The 23,872-nt window shown below is 44.3% G+C and overlaps 1 protein-coding gene across 1 annotated transcript in view; it reads left to right on the top strand.

Moving 5' to 3' along the window:
• GALNT8 (polypeptide N-acetylgalactosaminyltransferase 8) overlaps positions 1-23,872 on the top strand; it is a 36,870-nt gene that overhangs the window by 3,316 nt on the left and 9,682 nt on the right. Inside the window, exons 2-6 of the mRNA XM_021267619.4 lie at positions 9,378-9,666; positions 11,257-11,423; positions 12,518-12,701; positions 14,244-14,441; positions 18,575-18,689. Of these exons, the coding sequence (XP_021123294.1) occupies positions 9,378-9,666; positions 11,257-11,423; positions 12,518-12,701; positions 14,244-14,441; positions 18,575-18,689 (953 nt within the window). The remainder of the gene's footprint in view (positions 1-9,377; positions 9,667-11,256; positions 11,424-12,517; positions 12,702-14,243; positions 14,442-18,574; positions 18,690-23,872) is intronic.

The raw sequence follows: 23,872 nt of genomic DNA, 5'->3' as shown, positions 1-23,872 counted from the left end.
TTGGTTGATAGTCAGCTGAATATGAGCCAGCAGTGTGCTCAGGTGGTCAAGAAGGCCAACAGCATCCTGGCTTGTATAAGAAACAGTGTGGGCAGCAGGGCTAGGGAAGTGATTGTCCCCCTGTACTCGGCTCTGGTGAGGCCGCACCTTGAGTACTGTGTTCAGTTTTGGGCCCCTCGCTACAAGAAGGACATCGAGGTGCTCGAGCGAGTCCAGAGAAGGGCGACGAAGCTGGTGAGGGGCCTGGAGAACAAGTCCTACGAGGAGCGGCTGAGGGAGCTGGAATTGCTCAGCCCGGAGAAAAGGAGGCTCAGGGGCGACCTTATTGCTCTTTACAGATACCTTGAAGGAGGCTGTAGCGAGGTGGGGGTTGGTTTATTCTTCCACGTGCCTGGTGACAGGATGAGGGGGAATGGGCTAAAGTTGCGCCAGGGGTGTTTTAGGTTGGATATTAGGAAGAACTTCTTAACTGAGAGGGTTGTGAGGCATTGGAATGGTCTGTCCAGGGAAGTGGTGGAGTCACCATCCCTGGAGGTCTTTAAAAGATGTTTAGATGTTGAGCTTAGTTATATGGTTTAGTGGAGGACTGGTTAGTGTTAGGTCAGAGGTTGGACTAGGTGATTTTGGAGGTCTCTTCCGACCTAGATCATGATGGTTCTGTGATTCTGTGTGATTCTGCTCCTGTGTGGGCTCTTCTCCACGGGCTGCAGCTCCGGCCCGGGGCCTGCTCCTTCGGGGGCTCTCCATGGGCTGCAGCCTCCTCCAGGCCACATCCACCTGCTCCACCGGGGGCTCCTCCATGGGCTGCAGCATGGAGATCTGCTCCATGTGGGACCCATGGGCTACAGGGGGACAGCCTGCTCCACCAGGGGCCTCTCCACAGGCCGCAGGGGAACTTCGAACCATAAGCATCTTCTCCAGGCACCTCCTCCCTCTCCTTCCTCACTGACCTTGGGGGTCTCCAGAGTTGTTTCTCCTGAATTTTCTCACTCTTCTCTCCCAGCTGCTGCTCTGCAGCATTTTTCCCTTTATTAACTATGCTTTCACTGAGGTGCAACCAGCATTTATTTGCTGATCTTTGGCCAGTAGCAGGCCCCTTTCTAGCTCAGCTAGAACCAGATGACATGGTGCCAGCTCCTGGTTTCGTCACAGAAGCTTCCCTTATAGCCTCCTCCACTACCAAAACCTTGTCAAGTTCACCCAATTCAGGGCTGAAGATTTCAGATCTCTATTTTGTTTGGACTGCTTTTGATTTCCTACTTTTTTTTTTTTTTTTTAATTTAATTTGAATCTCGTTGTAGTCTTAAGCTGAAGAAAACAAGGAAACCTTGGAGAATACAGGGAAACTGGTAGCCTTTAGCAAGCAGAAGTACGAGAGAGAAGAGATGAAAGCTAGAAAACAGGAAGGAGGAAAACAACTAAAGGAAGATTCCAGACTGACCTATGGTAACCTTTTGTCCATTACAGGGCATACATTAATAACTGCCATACATTATTTGAGTAGTCGACGCCAGCTGCCTTGGAGTCACTGCAGCCAAAGTGCCCAACATTGCGCCACAGGGGTACCTCAGGCCCTTGCTTCACCAGGGGAGGCCTGGGACAGCAGTGTGACCAGGCTGTACCCACCGGCTCTCAGGGAGAGGCTGACAGGGAGCAGATGCTACCAGGGCAACAGCAGCTGCACCCCCGCCCTCTGCCCAGTGATGAGGGCAATGGCTGCAGGTGCACACTGTGAGCAGAGTGGGCTGGCAGTGGCGTGGTGCGCACTGGTGTGCCGCTGGTGCGGCAGGGTGCAGGGCTCAGCACCAACTTTTCGGCAGTCTGTGAGATCATCCAGCTACCATGGTGTCCACTAGGCAGAGAGCTCTCTCCAAAAAGGCTGTGGTGACCCAGACAGAGGGCCTGCCCAGAGACGTGGCTGCTCAGGTCTCTGGCTGCAGGGACTGCCTGAGCCTGCCACTGCCAGGGGAGCAGAGCAGCAGGGAGACCTGTTCTCAGGTGGAAGGTCCGCTCACCATGGTGGCTGAGCTCAAGGAGGAGGTAGAAAGACTAAGGAGCATCAGGGCGTGTGACCAGGAGATTGACTGGGGGAGTAACTCCCTGGTGTGAGAAGGGTGCCGGGGGGATGCCCCCCGGAGGGTGATGAAGCCCCTGTGCTGTCACTGTCAGACAGAGGGAGGGAACCAAGAAGACAAGGAGGGTTGGAAGCGAGTCCCAGTTCAGCGCTGCAGGTAACCCCCCTCTCTCCCTACCTCGATTCCCCAGGTGCCCCTCCACAATAAGTCTGTAGGCCCTGGATCTTGAAGGAGAGATAGGCAAGGATGTGGCGGAAGGCCTGCCTACAAGGTCACACAGGAAGAGGCAGTTGACACCACACCTCAAGACTACCTCCGAAAAGAAAGAAAGAAGGGTAATTGTAGTAGAAGACTCCCTTCTGAGAGGAACAGAGGGCCTGATATGCAAAGTTGACCCTCATTGAAGGGAAGCCTGCAGTCTACCTGGAGCCCGGCTCAGGGATATCACCAGGACACTCCCCAACCTGGTGTGCTCAACAGACTACAACCTGCTACTGATCTTCCAGATAGGTGGGGAGGAATCTGCATCCTGTCATCTGAGGGGAACGAAGAAAGATTTTCAAGACCTTAGGACAGTTGGTGAGAGAGTCTGGAGCACAAGTCATTTTCTCTTCCCTCCTTCCGTTCCGGGGTGATGATGTGGGATGGAATAGAAGGATCCAGTCCATAAATGGTTGTCTGTGTGACTGGTGCTACAGGCAGGGCTTTGGGTTCTTTGATAATATCTGGTTTTATAAGACACCAGGCCTGGCAATAATACATGGGAAAGGTTTATCTCACAGGGGCAAAAGAGTTCCGGGACAGGAATTAGCAGGGCTCATTTGGAAAGCTTTAAACCAGATCCAAAGCAGGAGAGGGTTGTAGCTGGGCTTGCACCAGTGGGGCAGTGCAAGCAGTGCAAGCAGTCTAGCAGTGGTGAAGACTGGTAGACCTTCCACCCCCCTAGGGTGAAATTGGCATGCTCAGCTCGCTCTCTGAAGTGTCTGTACACCAGTGCATGTAGCATGGGGAATAAGCAGGAGGAGTTAGAAATCCATGTTCAGTCAGGAGACTATAATCTAGTGGCAATTACAGAGACATAGTGGGTCAACTCACATGACTGGAATGTGGTCATGGACAGGTATGTCCTTCTCAGGAAAGACAGGCCAGCAAAGCGAGGTGGCAGAGTTGCTCTTTACGTGAAAGAGCAACTACATTGTATTGAGTACTGTCCAGGGGCAGATGAGGAGTAAGTTGAGAGTCTGTGGGTGAGAATTAAGGGGCAGGCTGGCATGGGGGATACTCTTGTGGGTGTCTGTTACAGGCCACGAGATCAGGATGAGGAAGTTGATGAGGCCTTCTACAGGCAGCTGATAGCAGCATCGCGATCACAGGCCCTGGTGATCATGGGGGGCTTTTAACTACCCTAACATTTGCTGGAAGGCCTACTCAGCCATCCATCCGCAGTCCAAGAGGTTTCTTGATTGTATTGAAGTGGTGAAGATTGAGGGCAGCCTTCATTGCAGTGACCATGAGATGGTGGAATTTGGGATCTCATGTGGCAGGAACAGAGTACTGAGCAGAATTGCATCCCTGGACTTCAGTAGGGCTGACTTTGGCCTTTTCAAGCATATGCTAGGGGAAATAGGGAAATCCCATGGGACAAGGTACTTGAAGGAAAAGCCCAAGACAGCTGGTTAGCATTCAAGGACTGCTTCTTCCAAGCTCCAGAACAGAGCATCCCAACAGGTAGGAAGTAGGAAAGAGAACCATGAGACCTGCATGGTTAAACAGGGAATTGCTGGGCAAACTCAAGTGGACAAGGAGAGTCTATAGATTTTGGAAGGAGGGTCTGGCCACTTGGGAAGAATATAAGGCTGTTGTCAGAGAATGTAAGGAAGCAACTAGGAAAGCTAAGGGCTCCTTAGAATTAAACCATGAAAGAGGCATCTGGGACAACAGAAAGGGCTTCTTCAAACACATTGTGGATAAAACTAACACTAGAGGCAATGTAGGCCCACTAATGAGTGAGGTGAGTGCCCTGGAGACAGAGAATAAAGAGAAGGCAGAGTTACTGAATGCCTTCTTTATCTATAATGCCAGAGGCTCTTCTAAGGAGCCCCATAACCCTGAAACCCCAGATAAAATCAGAATAAAGGAGGAGTTTGCCTTGGTTGATGAGGGCTGTGTTAAGGACCGATTAAGCAAGCTGGACATCCGTAAGTTCATGGGTCCTGATGAGATGCATGTGCGGGAGCTGGCGGAAGTCATTGCTAGACTACTCTCCATCATCTTTGGTAAGTCATGGGCACTGGGAGAAGTGCCTAAGGACTGAAGGAAAGCAAATGTCACTCCAGTCTTCATAAAGGGCAAGAAGGAGGACTCGGGTAACTATAGACTGGTCAGCCTCACCTCCATCCCTGGAAAGGTGATGGAACAACTTATCCTTGGCATTGTCTCTAGACATATCAAGGATAAAAGGGTTGTTAGGGGCAGTCAACATGGATTCACCAAGAGGAAGTGATGCTGGACCAACCTGATAGCCTTTTATGAGGATATAACTGGGTGGATACATGATGGAAAGGCAGTGGACGTGGTGTATCTTGATTTCAGTAAAGCCTTTGACACTGTCTCTCACAGCATCCTCTCAGCTAAACTGAGGAAGTGTGGTCTAGATAATGAGGTGGACTGTAGACTGGCTGGAGGGAGGAAGCCAGAGGGTTGTGGTTAATGGGATGGAGTTGAATTGGAGTCCTGTATCTAGTGGAGTCCCTCAAGGGTTGGTACTGGGACCAGTGTTGTTCAATATATTCATCAATGACTTGAATGAGGGAATGGAGTGTGTCGCCAGCAAGTTTACTGATGACACTAAACTGGGAGGAATGGCTGACGTGCCAGAAGGCTGTGCTGCCATCCAGTGGGACTAGACAGGTGGGAGACTTGGTCAGGAAGAATTTAATGAAATATAATAAGGGCAAATGTAGAGTCCTGCATCTGGGCAAGAACAACCCCAGACACCAGTATAAGTTGAGGACTGCCCTGCTGAAGAGCAGTGAAGGGGAGAGGGACCTGGGGGTCCTGGTGGACAATGGGATGACCATGAGCCAGCACTGTGCCCGTGTGGCCAAGAAGGCCAATGGCATCCTGGGGTGTATCAGAAGGGGTGTGGTTACTAGGTTGAGAGAGGTTCTCCTCCCCCTCTACTCTGCCCTAGTGAGACCACATCTAGAATATTGTGTCCAGTTCTGGGCCCCTCAGTTCAAGGACAGGGAACTGCTTGTGAGAGTCCAGCGCAGAGCCACAAAGACGATTAAGGGAGTGGAGCATCTCCCTTACGAGGAAAGGCTGAGGCAGTTGGGTCTCTAGCTTGGAGAAGAGGAGACTGAGGGGTGACCTCATTAATGTTTTTAAATATGTAAAGGGTGAGTGTCAGGAGTAAGGAACCAGGCTCTTCTCGGTGACAGCCAATGATAGGACAAGGGGCAGTGGGTGCAAGCTGGAACATAGGAGGTTCTGCTTAAATATGAGACAAAACTTTTTTACAGTGAGAGTGACAGAGCACTGGAATAGGCTGCCCAGGGGGATTTTGGAGTTTCCTTCTCTGGAGACTTTCAAAACCCACCTGGATGTGTTCCTGTGTGACATGATTTTGGTGTTCCTGATCCAGCAGGGGGATTGGACTAGATGATCTTTCAAAGTCCCTTCCAATCCCTAACATTCTGTGATTAAGGGTCATTAACATATTCAAAAACACACACCAAAATGCAAATATATGGAAATGTGGGATCTTTGCAAAAGATCACCAAACACCTGATTCTGCAGAATTATTTAATTAACTATGTAATTAAAAGACCTTTATGTGGATTCCAACTCTGTGTGCTTATTGGCCATGTGCACTGGGCATAAACCTATGGATAACATCATCACCTCATGGCAGTGGTAAGAGGGGTAAAGCAGCCAGAACCATGCTGGCTGCCATTGTTTGAACAGTCATGTTGTCTATGTCTCCTCACATTACAGCTAGATCTCATGCTAGGTAAAACAGAAGAAGAAATTTAGAACGTCCCAGTCATCAAGCCTGAAACTAGCTGTTTCAAATGGTACGTGGGGAACCTTGGAATTTAGTGAGGAATGTGTCACATACAACTTGGTCAGCTTTAATATCCCATATCCCAAACATTAATATCCCATAATGCCATGCTATTGTTGACACTTATTCTTATGGACACCAATAGCTACATATATTTTTGTAGATGATTTTAGGGCCATTTGAAAGAATTGAACTGAAGCCTTCACTTCAACACTTAGCCATAAAACCACAGATTAATTGAGGTTGGAATGCACCTCTGGAGATGGTCTGGTTTTATTTCTGGGCTGAAAGCATGACTAGCTAGAGCAGGCTGCCCAGGACATTGTCCAGTCAGGGTTTGAAATTTCCAAGAAAGGAGACTTGGAAACCTGTCTAGATTAATCATTCTCATTTTCAGTCACTCTAGCAGGCAAAAAAAAAAAAACAAAAACAAAAAAAACAACACTATTTTAAAAATGTTTAAATAGAATTCCATGTATTTCAGTTTGTGCCCACCATCATGTCCTTTCACTGTGTACTAGGAGAAGACTGACTGTCTTTGTTAGTCCCTTGCATCAAATATTTATATTCGTCAATTCAGTCAAGCCTTCTCTTCTCCAGCTCTCTTAGCTTCTCCTTGTAATACATATGCTCTATTTTTTTAGTCATCTTACTGGCTCCTTGTAGGATTTGTTTCAGTGTGTCCATGTCTCTTGTTTTGGGAATCCCAGTACTGAACACAGCCCTACACATGTGGTCTCATCAGTCCTGAGCAGAGGGAAGAATCACCTCCTTTGACCTGCTGTCACTGCTTTTCCTAATTTAGCCCAGGATAACATTGACATTCTTTGCCACAGTGGCACTTTGCTGGCTCATGTTCAACTTGTCCACCAAGACCCCCAGGTCCTTTTCTACAAAGCTGTTTTTCAGCTAGTACTGATTTATTCTCTTTGCACTTGGCTTTGTTGAACTTTATGATGCTCTTCTTGGCTCATTTCTCCATCCTGTTCAGATCACTCTGACTGGCAGGATGTCTCTCTGATGTATCAGCCCCTCTTCCCATTTTGGTATCATGTGCAGTCTTTACTGGTGTGCAATCTGCCCCATTGTCAAGGTGGGATAGTACTATCTATGTTTAGTACTATCTAACCATGTTAAATAGTACTAGACTGGTGTCCATTTTGAATTTCTGCCACTGAACACAACCTTCTGAGCCTGTCAGTTCAACCCCCATTGCTATCCACTTATCTAGTGCATATGTCCTCAGCTTGTGCATGAGGGTGTTTTTAAAGACATGTCAAAAGCCTTACCTGAGTTTAAACAACATTCACTCCTCACCCCTCATTCATCAAGACAGTCATCCCACTGTAAAAAGCTTCAACTCACACAGGTTACTTGTGCCTTTTCTTTATGTCACAGTGTAATATTAAAACCCCTTTTTAAAAAAAAAAAAAAAATAACGAAAAAAAAAAAAAAACAAAAAACACCAGCAAAACTTGAGAGATTAGGGATCCACTCAGTTCAAAGGTTTCTGATGGAGCAGAGGTCAAAGCATTCAGTATGCTTTTCAAAAGATACAGCAAAGGGTTTGTTGATTGTATTTGTCTTCAAGACCAATATTTGCTATGTAACCTGACTCACCCAGGTTATCTGTGCCTTATCTTTATGGCACAGCCCTATATTGTAAACCTAGGGAAACCTTGACAGAGAAGGATCTGCTTAGTTCAAAGGTTTCTGACAGAGCAGAATGCAACTTCTTTGGGTAAGCTTATTAATGGAGATGACAAAGGGTTCATTTACAGTTCATTTACAGTCTTTGTCTTCAAAATCAGTATGGTATAAACAATTGGACTTAGGTAAGAACCTTGTTATGGATTCTTAATACATTTATATAAGCCAAGCATAATTGCATAAAAATGGTTTGGGCCTCATTAAAAAAATTATGCATTTTCCCTACTTCCAGATTTCTTGAACTGTGTATCTTGCTCTGTGTTTGTATAGAATCTGATGCAGGATATGTGGAATGTAATGTTTCAAAAATGATCTTATGTAGAAGGGAGGGTGTGATGCTACTCTCATGTGAATATCATTTTAGCTGTAACTTCATGGATCACTTCACCTATAGTACCATGAGAAACATTTGGCTTACTTATAATTGGGTGGTGGTTTCATATTGGTAGGAAGCTCAGCACCACCATGCAGCTCACTCTCACTCCACTTCCTCAGAAGGACAGGGGGAGAAAGTATGATCAAAAAAGACCCTTGTGGGTTGTGATATGGACACAGAGATAAGTCACTGATTACCATCATGCGCAAAACACACTCAGCAAAGGGGAAATAAATGTAATATATTGCCTACTAATAACAGAGCAGTGATAACTAAAACCAAACTACAAACACCTTCCACCCCATTCACCCTCTTCTACAACCTCCCCCAGAGCAAGGCAGGGGAATGGGGAATGGGGGCTGCAGTCAGTACATAATGCTTTGTATGGAAAATGTTATGGACCTCCCTCCTTCTTCACTGACCTTTATGTCTTTAGGGTTGTTTTCTCTTGCATTTTCTCACTCCTCTCTCCCAGCTGCTGTTGTGCAGAAGTTTCGCTTTCTTAAATCTGTTTTCACTGAGGTGCAACCATCATTGAGCTGAGCTCACTGATTCAGCTCTGGCCAGTGGCGGGTCCCTTTTGTAGCCAGCTGGAACTTGCTTTTATCTAACGCGGGGCAGCTTCTGGACTCTTCTCACAGAAGACACCCCAGTAGCCCTCTGTTACCAAAACCTTGCCATGTAAGCACAGTACATTTTACCTCTTGCATCTGTAAAAAACTTATTTAAAAATTATGATGAATATATATATTCATCACACAATCTTCACACACTTCACAGAAATCAACAAAAAAAATTATCCACACCAAAGTGAACATAACATCATCACAACACCTACAGAGGTGGACAAGTACACACAGTCTACCTCTTGTCCCTTTACAATATTACAACAACACAAATTCACCACAGTTATTACACTCTTCGTCAATATCCCCTCTGTGGTTTGCCTGTTAAACTCTCCCAGTTACTGTCCTAACCTCAAGTTCCTTACAAACGACATGTTGGTAGCCAGAAAGGGCTCTGCTGCTTTATCACCGGCAGGTTTAATGATTTAACACTGTTATCAAAACCTTGCCATGTAAAATCAATACAAATGGACAGTGTTCTCAACTGCTGTTATAATGAATCCTGTTTCATTTTCAATCAGCTAAATCACTGGAGAAGGTCCATAAGAAAGTAAAACAAATAGAACATGATCAGAAGCTGCAAAATATCTCCAAGACTGAAGTACGCCAAGCTGATGATATGAAAGAGGAAAAGAAGATGGTACATCGTTTGCTGTACCCAGACTCAGCTCTGTTCAAACGGTGGGGTGCAGATTTAAGTGAAGAGGAACAAACTGTTGCACAGGAGCTGTTCTTAAAATATGGGTATAATGTATATATCAGTGATCATCTGCCTCTGGACCGACCTATCACAGACACCAGATCTCCCAGGTACAGTAAAAGCCCTCCCAGCATTCACAAGGTGACATGAAATTAAGGAGAAAAGAATCTGAATTGCTTTGGAATAAGTTATTGTACGGTATTTTTCTAGAAATTAGTTGGTTCTTGAACTCAGTAAATAATATATATTTTAAGCAGACCAGTGGTACTATGGGAGCTGGTGTAAGTAACCATTAGAAACCTTATTAGGAATGAGTATCTGTTCAAAAAGGAAACACATTTTTCTGCATCGTATGATAAGATACATAATTTGTTGCAAAATATACTATTAAACTTCACCGGAGTTAACTGGTATAAATGTGGAAGAATGTCACAAATATACTGAAAGCCTACATCTTAGTACCTATAGATCCTTGTATGAAATCTGACAGACAGTTTCAAATAATGTGACATGTAAAATGGGTTGCAAACTGGGCCTGAGTTAACCATGTCACGTTGTTGGTTAAAAGGGAGTTGTCTTACTGGCAGCCCTCTGGAAGATTTCAAGAGCAGGTTAGTCTAACAGCCACCAGTAATGACATAGACAGGAATGATTCTGTAAGGAGGTAAATGGGGTTCCCCTAAGCTCCTGTGTAAGAGAAGGACAAATCCCTTTTCTCAAGGTGAATAGTGCCACTGGTTCCTGATCCTGTTGCTTGGAGCTGGTTCCATCTAGGGCAGACTGTTGCCCTTGATTGTGGGTGTCCTCTGAGTCTTGCATCAAGCTTTAACTCTGATGCATAATGTCAGTTTCACATGTGTTTCTCAGTTAACAGTGGCTGAAGTAGTGTGAGGATTGTGTGGTAGCTTCTCAAGTGAGTTTTGGGGGTCTTTCTGTGCAGTGTCTCTTGGAGTGCTCAGATTGTGGATGTGTGGAATTGCATAAGGGGAAAAAGCTGCCGTGCAACTGGTGGAGAGAAGGACAAGGGAGCTAGACCTCATTTAGCGTTGTGCCAACCACAGATCTTTTTGAGGCAGCCCCAATATGAACAATGCTCACCCTGCTTGGGGATTGTTCTGGGGAGAACTAGCTGGAGCAACCATTGCAAAGCTGTGCTGCAGCAAAGCAAGCTCATGATTGGTCTGTGTGGTCCTAAAATCAGGTGCAGTGCCTGGTACTCTTCTGTTTAGTTAGGAAGACATACTTGTGAAGACCTCCTTTTGAAGATGTTTTTCACCCAGGTTTTTGTACTAATGGACAGTAAAGCTAAGGAAACTACAACAAAAATGCATGATTACCACTTCAGAGGTCTCATTAGAGCACGAGCCTGGCTCTCAAAGGACTGTATTACATAACTACACAGCTCATGCAGACTGTGTTTTCCCCTCCAACATCTTAAAAGAAGGACTTTGTGTTAGTCTCATGAACATGTTTTTAAGGGGATTAAACAATCAGTTTGAGAATACAGATATGCTCTGTTGTTTCCTCTAGCGGGAATGAGCAGTTAGCACTATGTGGCTGAAACAAATAATGAATCTTGGATTTGGGTCTTCCTTTTTTCATTCTTATGGTTTAAGTCCAATATCGCAGGTCTGACTTCCTGCAGATGTCTTTCTCTGATTTTCTTCAGAAACTGTATTAAAATTGTTCTTCTATTACAGCTGTAAAAAGAAGACATACCCCAAAGACCTTCCAACAATTAGTGTTGTACTTATATTTATGAATGAAGCACTGTCAATCATCTTACGTGCAATTACTAGTATAATTAATCGAACACCTGCTCATTTATTGAAAGAAATCATCCTAGTAGATGATTACAGTTCAAATGGTAAGTGACCCGGGGAAGGCAGGAGTCTTGCAAATGTATGCTGCTATTGTGTCACATGAATGTTGGTGGCCGTTAGTATACACACAGGGTAGGCTGCTCAAAATTAAGACACAAATTGAGTATGTGAGAAAAAACACACCTCCTTAGTAGCCTGGAAAATGTCAACTAATAAGGAACAGCATGATGCTCTGCAAGTATTTGAAAAAGGTTAAAAATTGAAGTTAAAAATTTGTTATTGTGGGCTCATAAGACAAATTACAAAAAAAAAAAAAAAGAGTATGTTAAAATAGCTATTTCTGTAGGCATCTGAAATAACTCCTTGAAGAGTGGTATACTGAGTTATGGAAAATAGTCCTAAGGGAAGCAGAGAATGCATCATTGCTCTTAAAATTGAATTGAGCAAGGCATTGTAAGATTATCTATAAGAAATGGTTATGCCCCTTGTCTTAGGGGTACTTTTTCTTCCTTGCCTAATGAGTTGTGTGTGATTTCTCAATTTTAAGGTTTGTAACTGCTAGAAAAACATGCCAGTTTGGATGCAGCAAGAATTCAAATGAATTTCAAAAACAATGCTAAGAGGTTCCAAATTTTCCATCCCTTTTCTCTAACACTATATACACATGTATTTTTTTTCTTTTGGTAAGGGAGTTGGCATGCCTACACCTTTTGCAGGACCATTTCACATTTTCAGGACTGTTTATTTTCTCTTTTCCTTTCCACAAGCAATACGATACACACATAAATTACTGCACAAAGACAGCTAGTTACTTGCTTTTATAGCATGTGTCTAATAAAGTTTGTACATACTGACGCATTTGTGTAAAATTTAGAAACCATACAATACCACTCTATGTAAATTAAATTTAGGTACATAATCATACTCCTGGAACTAAAACTGCATTTTAAAATAAGCCTCTTGAAATCATTAGTACCTGAATAATTTTAGCTATTCTACTATAAAGAACAAATCAGTTTTCCATCTGGAACTGTGAGAAGCTAAAAAGCTGTTATGTACATGATCTTCTCCATTTTTAAATATTGATGACCCCTGTTATTATTTTTAAAAATCATTGAAATGTGTGGGACATTTTTAGATGATCTGAAAGGACCTTTGGAAACACAGATAAAAAATTACAATGCAAAACATCCTGGACTGCTGAAAATTGTCAGACATGAGAGAAGACAAGGACTAACACAAGCCCGGATTTCTGGCTGGGAGGCATCAACAGCAGATGTTGTTGCAATTTTGGATGCCCATATTGAAGTGAACATGGCTTGGTAAGACTACTAAGAGTGAGGGGTTTCTGACATGGGGAGATAGTGGTGGACAAGGAGTTCAAGTGTGCAGCTGGGACAAACATCTGTATATGGCTCTCCTTTCTGGTCTGCCACATGTTAATTAACAGCCAACAAGTCATCTGTTTTTGAGAGGGAGAGAAACACTGGCTGACTCTTGTCCATGTTGCTTCATTTCCTGGTAAAAAGGTTTTTCTCTCAGTCCTTCATGGGCCAAAATGGCTTTGGTCCAGATCTTTCTTTCTCCCTTGATAACATGCTAACTGATATTCTCTATTTCTTACAGTCTTAAAGGTAATATTGAAGGCCTCTAGTCATGGCTTTAAGAACTCTTTTGGACAGGTTGGGGTGCAAGAGTATAGAGGGAAAAATAAGGTCAGTTCTTCCAGGTCTAGCAGTAATTGAGACCCAGTAAAAAGGCTGTCTCTTTGTCAGATTATAAAAGTCTCTGACCAGGTTCTTTTAGATACTAGACATGAGACATGTTTAATGTTTTAATTCTAAATTTACTTATTTGAATGTTTTTGGCCTTACACAGAATTTTGTTTAGAAAAGTGATACTGCACTATACTGAAGTCACAACACAAGCATAATATAGCGATTTCAATCGAACTTCAAATTCAGTTTCAGTTGAATCACAATATGAACATGATTCACATTACTAATCCCTATATGCCCACCATCAAGATGCTAGATGGCCCCATCTGCTTGGAAAGAATGCATGTGTTGAAGACAACTCAAGTCAGTTACTCTCTTCAAAGTTAATTTTGCTGGGTGTTCAATTTTCACTTTCTATGTTGGCCTGAGCCACATATGCACTTCCCTGATATTGATCTGGCTGGCTTGGGAAGATAATACTTCCTACTATTATTTTAGGAAGGACCTGTACATAACCAGTTACCCCACTCTACTGATACTGCTATTTATCTACAACAAAACTCATTCATACAAAGGTCCTTGATGTTGAGATAAGTTTAATTTCCTTTGCAATCACTGTGGTCACTCCCTATATTCTTCTCTGAGCTTTATGTCAGTCCTTGCCTATCTTCTGTGAGATTTCTTCCACTGTAGTGGTTCATTGATTGGTCAGCCCTTCCATCATACAGCAGCTATGCCATCAAGGCACAGGGAAGGAGGGGGAATGATCAGTGCTTTACAGCATCTGTCAGGGTCTTTTTCTCTTCTTTTTTTGTTTCTTTATGCAGATAGTGAAGACTCTCTAGAACCTGTAAGATGCAGTCCAGGATAGCAGTAAACCCAGCAAGTTGTGTGGAACTTATGTTTATCATAATTAGTGACAGTCAAATTCAGAAGTTGCCTAATGTAAGGGAGAACTGAGCCACAGCATTAGGAAATCATGTTAGTAGTGCTCCAAGACTGGTACATAACTTTTCTTGGAGGCCAAACTCAATGGCTTAAATAAATTAATTAACCCAGTTTTATTGAAACAAGTTGTAAAATGTAGTTCTGTTCAACAGATTTCATCTTTTTCAAGCTGAATAGACTGTTCATTCATTTTGGTAGGGCTGAACCTATTTTGTCTCGAATAAAAGAAGATCGCACTGTTATAATATCACCAGTATTTGACAATATTCGTTTTGATGACTTTGAGCTTCTTCAGTATTCAGTGGCTGCAGATGGATTTGACTGGGCACTCTGGTGCCTTTATGAACCTTTACCAGATGAATGGTATGCTCTTAAAGATGAAACAGCTCCAGTCCGGTAAGTATAAACAGCATTTGAGAGGGTTGTTTCATAGGTGGTGGGGTAGAAACTTACAAAGCACATTGTAACTAGATTGTTGGTTTGTAACTGAGGATTCTTCAGCAGACCTAAAAGTCTCAGTATACCGGTTTGCCAGACAAGCACATATCTGAGCTGTGAAGACTCATATAGATTCAATTTATTTCTTTCTTTGGAGTTGTTGGAGTGATGCACAATAAAAATAATCTTCGGCAACATTTTTCAACCCTTACTGTTCATGCATCACACAAAACCAAGAAAAAGACATGAACACAATGCATATAGCTGTTATACCTACTCTTACTGCTAGGCTCCAGTCTATTTCCTTGTGTTTCTCACATCTTCCTTAAACACTCAGATTAGTTTATGTATTCAACAGAAGATGGTCACTAGCACTGTGGTATCAACAACCAGCTTGTGATGAATAATAGAATCGCAGAATGGTTTGGGTTGGAGGGGACCTTAAACATCATCTAATTTCAACCCTCCTACCATGGGCAGGAATACCTTCCCCTAGATTAGGTTGCTCAAAGCCCCATCCAGACTGGCCTTGAACACTTCCAGGGATGGGACATCCACAGTTTCTCTGGGCAACCTGTTCCAGTCCCTCACCACCCAGTGAGTAAAGAATTTCATCCTAATATGTAATCTAAATATCCTTTCTTTTAATTTTAAGACATTACTCCTTGTACTATCACCACACTCCTTGACAAAGAGCCACTCCCCATCTTTCCTTGCCCACCTTTATGTACTGGAAGGCTGCTATAAGGTCTCCCTGGAGTCTTCTCTTCTCCAGGGTGGACAACCCTAAATCCTTCAGCCCATCTTCATAGGAGAAGGACGGGCTCCATCCCTGTGATTTGTGGCTGAAAGCACATATTTCTGGCTCATGTTGAGCTTCTGAGCAGCCAGCACCCGCAAGTCCATCTCAGGGCTCCTTTCATAGAATCATAAAATCATTAAGGTTGGAAAAGACTTCCAAGATCATCTGGTCTAACTGTCCCCCTACTGCCAATATCACCCATTAAACCATGTCCCTAAGCACCAGATCCAACCTTTCTTTAAACTCTCCCAGGGACCGTGATGCCTCCACTTTCCTGGGCAACCCATTCCAATGCCTGACAACTCTTTTTGAGAAGAAATGTCTTCTAATTTCTAACCTAAACCTGGCACAACTTGAGGCCATTCCCTCTAATTCTATCAATAGTTATCTGAAAGAAGAAACTGAGCCTGAGCTCCCCACATCTTTCTTTCAGATAGTTGTAGAGGGCAATAAGATCTCCTCTGAGCCTCCTCTTCTCCAGACTAAACAACCCCAGTTCCCTCAGCCACTCCTCACAGTACTTGTATTCGGGACCTTCACCAGCTTTGTAGCCTTTCTCTGGACATGCCCCAGGGCCTCGATGTCTTTCTTGCACTGAGGGGCCCAAAAATGAACACAGTACTTGAGGTGTGGCCTCACCAGAGCAGAGTACAGGGGGACGATCACCTCCCTGGTCCTGCTGGCTACACTGTTCCTGATACAAGCCAGGATGCTGTTGGCCTTCTTGGCTGCCCGGGCACACTGCTGTCTCATGTTCAGACAGGCATCAATCACCACCCCCAGATCCTTTTCCTCTACACAGCTTTCAAGCCACTCTCCCCCATGTCTGTAGTGCTGCATGTGGTTGTTTTGGCCAACGAGCAGGACCCTGCACATAGCCATGTTGAACCTCATCCCACTGGCCTCTGCCCACTGACCCATCCTGTCCAGGTCCCTCTGCAGGGCATTCCTATCTTCTGGCAGACCAACACTTCCCCCAAATTGGTGTCGTCTGCAAACTCACTGAGGGTGCACTCAATTCCCTCATCCAAGTCATCAATAAAGATATTAGAGGATGGGTCTCAACATTGACCCCTGGGGAACACCACCAGTGACTGGTCTCCCACTGGCTTTAACTCCATTCACCACTACTCTGGGCCTAGCTGTCCAGTCAGTTTGTAACCCAGCAAAGAGTGTACCTGTCCAAGCCATGGGCTTCCAGCTTCTCCAAGAGAATACTATAGGAGACTGTGTCAAAGGCCTGGCTGGAGTCTAGGTAGACTACATCAACAGCCTTTCCCTCATGCACCAGGCAGGTCACCCAGTCATAGAAGGAGATGTGGTTGGTCAGGCAGGACATGCCTTTCATGAACCAATGCTGGCTGGGTCTGATCCCCTAGTTGTCTTGCACATGCTGTGTGATTCCATTCAGGATAACCTATTCCATCACCTTTCCTGGCACTGAGGTCAGGCTGACAGGCCTGTAGTTCCCTGGGTCCTCCTTACAACCCTTCTTATAGATGGGCATCACATTAGAAAGTGTCCAGTCATGTGGGACTTCTCCGGATGACCATGACCGCTGACAGATGATGGAAAGCAGCCCAGCAATCACATCCACCAACTCCCTCAGCACCCTTGGGTGGATCCCATCAGTCCATTCTCCACTCAGCCTGTATTTGTGCTTGGCATCGCCCTGAGCCAGATGCAAGACCATGTACTTGGCATTGCACAACCTCATGAGGCCTGTCAGGTCCCTCTGGATAGTATCCCTTCCCTCCAGTGTGTTGATCACACCACACAGCTTTAATGTCATCAGCAAACTTGCTGAGGGTACACTCAATCTCACTGCCCATGTCACCAACAAAGATGTTAAACAGAGTCGGTCCTAATACTGACCCCTGTGGAACACCATTCATCTCCACCTGAACATTGAGCTGTTGAGTGCAACGCTTTGAGTATGATCATCCAGCCAGTTCCTTATATACTTGAATACATCTGTCTCCTTGTTTTACAAGGATTTTGGGTGGTCTTGACAGTCCCTTAGCTCTTAACAACCTTCTGTCACACAATATTAAAAGAAAAAAACAACTGGTAACAGATAAGATATAATCATGGCAGATGTTTGTATGCTACTATGCCTTCTAACTAAATGTTGGAGATAAAACTGCACGGATACCTAGACAAAAAGCTATAGGTGAAACTGGTTTCTGTAATGTGTTAAAAACATTCTATAGTAAACAGTAATTGTTTGACAGGAGAAGGGAAAGAAAGAAAGCCAACTGTAGCATTGGAGATTTTTTGTTGTATTGCTTGAGGCAAATTAAACATGCTTCTGTTTAAATATGAAAAGATTCCATGAACAACGCATTGGAAAAAAGTCCTACTGCCCTAAATGGATTTACAAAGAGTCTCCAAAGATGCAACACAAGACAATTCCTTACATATACCTTCACCAGCATGAGCCATAGGAGTGCTGTCACCATGCACCTTAACCTGGTATTTGGTTCATCTCCCTGTACCAGTTCTGTTTGCCAAAAATGGTTCCTGAGCATTGTTTCCTTTCTTAATGACAAGGGAATCTTCCCTCCTTTATGTAGAGTTGTTCTGACCCTGTAATTCCTACTTCCATTCAATTGAACTCATTCTACTGTCAGGCCCTCTTGCACTCCATGTCAGATCATTCCATGGTCACAACTACAGAGTAATTACAATTTCCTCTTTGGTAGCTTAAAGAATGGTTTGGTGTTGGGGAGCTCGGAGAGGAGGTCCACAATTTTTGGATGGGAGAAAATAGAAATGGGTTTGGTCACAGTGGATGGGAATATCAAAAGAGGACCAAATCCACCTTCGGTCCCCTTTTCCCTAGTCTCTAGGTTGGATTCATCAGCAGTGAAATTGTTCCTGCCACACAATTGTCTCATTGGTTTCAAAACCTCAGTTGATAGCAATTTCATGATCCCCCTTAGCAATGTGTCTTACTGTGTAAGTTTTTTTAGTGTAACATCTAACCTTACTCTTCCTCACTCCAGTTTAACTTGATTTCTTTCTTCTTATTTTAACTGCCACTACATCTCTCCTCAAAATAGAACTAATTCTTTAAACAGTACTAGATCATGCTTTTTAGACCATTGATCAAAATTATTTGTTTTCTTCTGGATTCCTCTCTGCTGATCCACATTTTGTTTTGAGGCTAACCTGTTACTCTCCTTTGGATATTTTTGGAAGTTTAAGCTTTGATTGATGGCCAGTTGACTTTATTTTGTTTTAATCACTGTTGCTTCTTTCCAACTGTGCTTGTTTTATACTACAGGAGCCCATCTATAATGGGGATTCTTGCTGCAGACAGAAAATTTCTGGGTGAGATTGGTGTACTAGATGGTGGAATGCATATATATGGAGGAGAAAATGTTGAACTTGGCCTGAGGGTAAGCCATTTATTAACCTTTTGCTGAAAGAAGCAGTGAAAATTAGTATGCAATTTTTTGAGAAAAAAAAAATATTTTCTTACCCCTATTGTTGTTTTTGCACTTCACATCCTCCACTCTCAAGTTTTTCCAACATTTGCCATTATTACTATAGTACTAACAAATAGTTGCTTGAGCCAACCCCAACCAGGCAACAACAAAATCAAATTTTCCCCAATGTCAAAGTTTCCAGTACTAACTTAGTACTTACTTCTTTACTGTCTGATTCATCCGCTTCACCCTTCCAGAAGAGGAAGGATGCCAAGGAGTGTGAAATTCCCTTGTAATTCCTAGAGTCCACATTAGCCCTTGGAATATTTGTGATGTAAAGTGACGTCTTGATCAGAGTCAATATTTTAAATGATTCCATACCTGGAAATTATCTGTTCTAGAATTATGTTAGCTACCGCGTTCGCAGTGTAGCAGATACTGAAGGGAAAGCTTCCACCCATCCTGACAAATGATCGACCAAGACTAATAAGTATTTAAATTTACCTACTCTAGGGAGTTTAAAATCTATCTGTACACTTTTGAAGGGTCAAATACCTGGTTCTTGCCCCCCTTTAAGCTGGCTGCCAATAATTGTCATGTTTATTTACCCTGCATACTTGGTTAGCCAGAGTATATATTCCCTCACATACATATTTCCATAGCACAGTGCTACACATTGCTTGAACTCCCCAATGACTCCCTTGATGTAAAACAGTTAATATTTCTCCTGTCCTGACAATAGAAGATCATCCACATATTGTAACATTAGCATCCCTTCTGGTGGTTGAAATTTCTCCAAAGTCTGCTCTAGAACTTTCCCAAATAAATTTGGTGACTCTGTAAACCCCTGAAGTATAACTGCCCATCTGTATTGTTGCTCCTGCTCCATTTCAGGGTCTTTCCACTTGAAGGCAAATATATCTCTACTCTTGGGGTCCAATGGACAGGCTCAGAAGGCATCTTTGAAATCTATCGCACTAAACCACTTACAGTCATGTGGGATCTTGCTCATCAGTGTGTATGGATTTGGAATCACAGGTGCCACTTCTGCATTATCTTGTTGATCTTTCTTAGATCTGTACTGTCAGCCTTCCTTACCATCAGGATAGGAGTGTTAAGGGGAGACAAGAATGGCTCCAATAACCCATCATTAATCAGCCCTTTTGTTTAATACCAATTTGTCCTTCTATTAAGATAAGGTATTGCTTCTGATTTGTTGCCTTATATCCTCCCCGCATACCTGTCTTCAGGAGAGTGATATTAAGCCTTCCTCTATTTCCTTCCTTGACTCATACCACAGGGTCTCTCTTTTTTTCATCAACCTCTGTCAATAACTTAATTGATACTGTTATTCCAGTCTAAAAACTTACCATTTGAATGCCCAATTTCATCATCAAATCTTTTCTCAACAAGTTAGTCCCTGCCTTGGGTACATACAATAATTGCCCAGTAATCATTTTATACCTTAATCTCAGCTTGGTGTCCCCAAAAAGTGGCACTGTTATCCCAGTCCCTTCTGCCCCTGTCACCTTTAGGGTTTCATTAGTTAATTTAAGCTCTGATACTATGGGCCAGTGATGACCTAGCTGCCCCAGTGTACTGGGTTTATGTAGCAAGGTTTTAGTAGCGGGGGGCTGCAGGGGTGGCCTGTGTGAGAAGAATCCAAAAGCTGCCCCATGTCAGATCAGAGCCAGTTTCATCAGGCTCCAAAGGGACCTGCTTCTGGCCAGAGCTGAGCTGACAAGCATTGTTTGCGCTCCTGTGAGAGCAGATTTAAGAAAGGGGGGGGGAAACAAACAAACAAATTGCTTTACAACAGCTGCTGGGAGAGTGAGGAGTGAGAACCAGCTCTGCAGCCCCCAAGGTCGGTGCAGAAGGAGGGAGGGTGGTGCTCCAGGCACCACAGCAGCAGTTCCCCTGCGGCCTGTGGAGAGGCCCCTGGTGGAGCAGGCTGCCCCCTGCAGCCCATGGGTCCCACATGGAGCAGATCTCCACGCTGCAGCCCCCCCATGGGTGGAGGAGCCCCCGGTGGAGCAGGGGGATGTGGCCTGGAGGAGGCTGCGGCCCATGGAGAGCCCCCAGGAAAGCAGGAGCTGGCGCTGGGCCGGAGTTGCAGCCCTGGAAAGTAGCCCACGCAGGAGCAGGGGTCCTGGGCGAGCTGCCACCCATGGGGGACCCGTGTTGGAGCAGTTTGCTCCTGATGGATGGATTCTGCAGCATGGACCCATACCAGGAGCAGCTCACAAAAAGCTGCCACCCATGGAGAAGGCCGCACAGGACCAGCACCCGGTGGGAGGGACCCCACGGCGGAGAACAAGAGAGAGCAACCCTGAATGAGCTGCAGAGAGGAAGTGTTACAGACCAACCACAGCCCTGACTCCGGCCCCCCCATGCCAGCCTGGGGCAGGGGAGGAGGTGGAAGAGGGTGGATGGCGAGAATGCGCCCCCAGCTTGTTTCTTTTTTTTTTCTTTCTTTCTTTTTTTTTCCTTTTTTTTGTTTCGCACTGCTCCAGCCCATCATCAGCAATAGGTAATAAATTTTATTAATTTCCCTATTCTGAGTCTGTGTTGCCCATTATGATAATTGTTGAGTGATCTCCCTTATCTCAGTCCTTGAGAGCTTTCCACTGTATTTTCTTCCTGTTTCCCTTTGAGAAGGGGGAGTGATGTAGTTGTAGTGGAGCTCAGCTGCCCAGCTGGGTAAAACAACACCCAGTATCTACTTTAAATACAACTTCTTCATTAGGTCCCACCATTACATTTATCAAGGCCTCTCGATGTGGACCAGCTTTCTGAGAAGCCCTGACTCCCCTACTCTGAATTTATAACAGCAAGCAATCTCTGCTCCTTCTTCCTTTCTGGACACTCCTGTTTGAGGTGACTGTCCCAGCCACACTTAAACATCTTCTCAAAGCCTGTCCCTGCTAGGATTTAGGCTGTAAAACAGGTAGCTTTCCTTGCCTGCCATTCTTTTTTCTCTCTTCCTCTCCCTTCCATCCTGGGACCGACTTCCCTGAAACTTTTCTTCCTCTATCTCCAACCCTCTGCCTCACTATCTGGTCCACTGTGAAGACCATTAGTTTCGCTCTCTGCTTTGCTGTCTCATCTACCCTCCTGACAAACACCTTCTGGGCCTCCCACAGGAGGGTCTCGAGTGACTGTTCCATCTTTCTACCTTCTGGAGCTTTTTCTGTATATCCAGTCAGACTTTAGTCACAAGATGAACTTTGAGGAACCCTTGGGCTGCTGGGTCCTCGGGATTCATCCCCAAGTGCTCTCTTATTCCTGCTTCCTTAATTCCCATTATTATTATATCCCTTAAGTCTCCCATATGATTTCTGTGTTGTGGGATATTATCCCAGTCGGGGTCGGCAAACAGATATTTCTTCTCTTCTGGAATTACTCCTTGTCCTGCGGGTTTGGTTCTTCTTTCCCATTCTTGCATAGCTGCCTGCCTAATCATTCCCCTCCTCTTCTCTAGTGAGTAACATACTCAAGATCAATATTCTCCCCCCTGCCCCAGATATAAATTAGACCCTATAAACTATTGTAACTGTACTGCTAGTCCTGTAGAGCCCTCAGTTAAAGACTTAATTTCCTTCTTAAATTTCCTAACCTCTCTGCTGGTGGTGTGTGTGTGTGTGTGGGGGGGGGGGGTTCACATAACCTATTTGTCCTTGTCCCACTGGGACCTCCCTAAGACAATACATAGGAGTGTTAGTACTGTTAGTATCAGGGAAGGGGAAATTCTTGATCTCTCTTCTATGTTGTTCTAATTCTTGACAGAGACTAGAGTGCACTTTTTCTCTAGGGACAGGATTAGGATTGGGGGGGTAAGAAGGTGAGGGTGTAAATTATCCAAGGTTTCCCATCGACTTGTCCTTCCCTCTGACTCCTCTTTCTCCTGGTCGTGGCCCTTTTTCATTAAAAACTGACTTACCCGCTGCACACAGCAAGCAGCATAACAATTCCTCCTCCGAAAAAGTCTTATCATTTGTATAAATTCAAAGCCTGACAAACCCAGTTTTCATCAGACACATATTTAGGCCAAAATACTGCTGTTCTGTCAATTGGTTCCTTTGTTTAGATTAATACACGGTATTTAATCATTTTCTTTTTATCATTTCCTCTAGTTTTGGGATTATTTTTTTCCAATTTCTCACCATTCTTCCTGGAGGACTATTGGTAGGCACTGTCCTAGGGATATCTCCCTGTCTCCTGGAACCCTTATTTCCTATTTTTCCTAGCTGTTCTCAGTGTGTTGCTGCAGAAATTTTTCCTCCTGTAGGGTACCACACACTGATGTGCCAGTTCTAGAAAATGGAAGTGTACTGCTGAGCACTTTACCGTGCACGGCAGTACTGTATACTAGATTTCCACAAGACTCTTCCTTTCTCTCTTTTAGCTCGCACTTTGTTTGTCTCTGGCCATACCCTTTGTGGAGCTACAGAACTGCGGATTGGGACTCCACACCCGCTTCGTATCGTACGTCTCAATCACACTTCACGCAAGTCTTACCCAATCCCCAAGGCAAACTTAGTATTTCTTACCTTGGTCTGTGCACAGAGTTACCTGGTCAGTTTTTGAAACTGGAGTGCCTACCTTCCTTTCTTCCCCAATTCTTCACCGATCCTGCCTTTTTAACCAGTCGTAGTTCCTTTGTCAGCTCTCTGCAGAACCACCGTCACTAAGGCACAGGACTGCTGAAATCAGTGGGGCATGGCTTCCTGCTGTAGTGGTAATAAGGCTCTCCTGAAGGCTACTGGATCCTGGGCGAGCCCCCAGTTTGTGAGAAGCAATCTGCAGCCAATAACACAGGCTCAGGAGAGGATCTCAGTGAAGTAGCATTTTCATTCATGATTGCAATGGTGGGCGTTCGGCAAGCAGGAGCGCACAGCGGAAGTGTATCAAAGGCCTGTATTCCCTATTACCTGACGCTGGATTACTTCCTTGTTTCCTCATTGGCTGAGTGCTACAGGTTCATGAACTATGCACTGCTTGTTACAATGCCCTGTATGTGCAATTTTATTTGACCAACCTTAATTTCATCTATTTCTATTTTTTTTTTTTTTTGAACTGGAGGGGCCCATGATTTTGTAGCTTCTTGTTCTTGATGATTCTGCAACTGCTTGTTTTTTTTTTTTTTTTTTTTT

The sequence above is a fragment of the Anas platyrhynchos genome, chromosome 1 (genome assembly GCF_047663525.1).
Source record: "Anas platyrhynchos isolate ZD024472 breed Pekin duck chromosome 1, IASCAAS_PekinDuck_T2T, whole genome shotgun sequence".
NCBI classification, from domain to species: Eukaryota; Metazoa; Chordata; class Aves; order Anseriformes; family Anatidae; genus Anas; species Anas platyrhynchos.
This window is presented reverse-complemented; position numbering and strand designations above follow the sequence as displayed.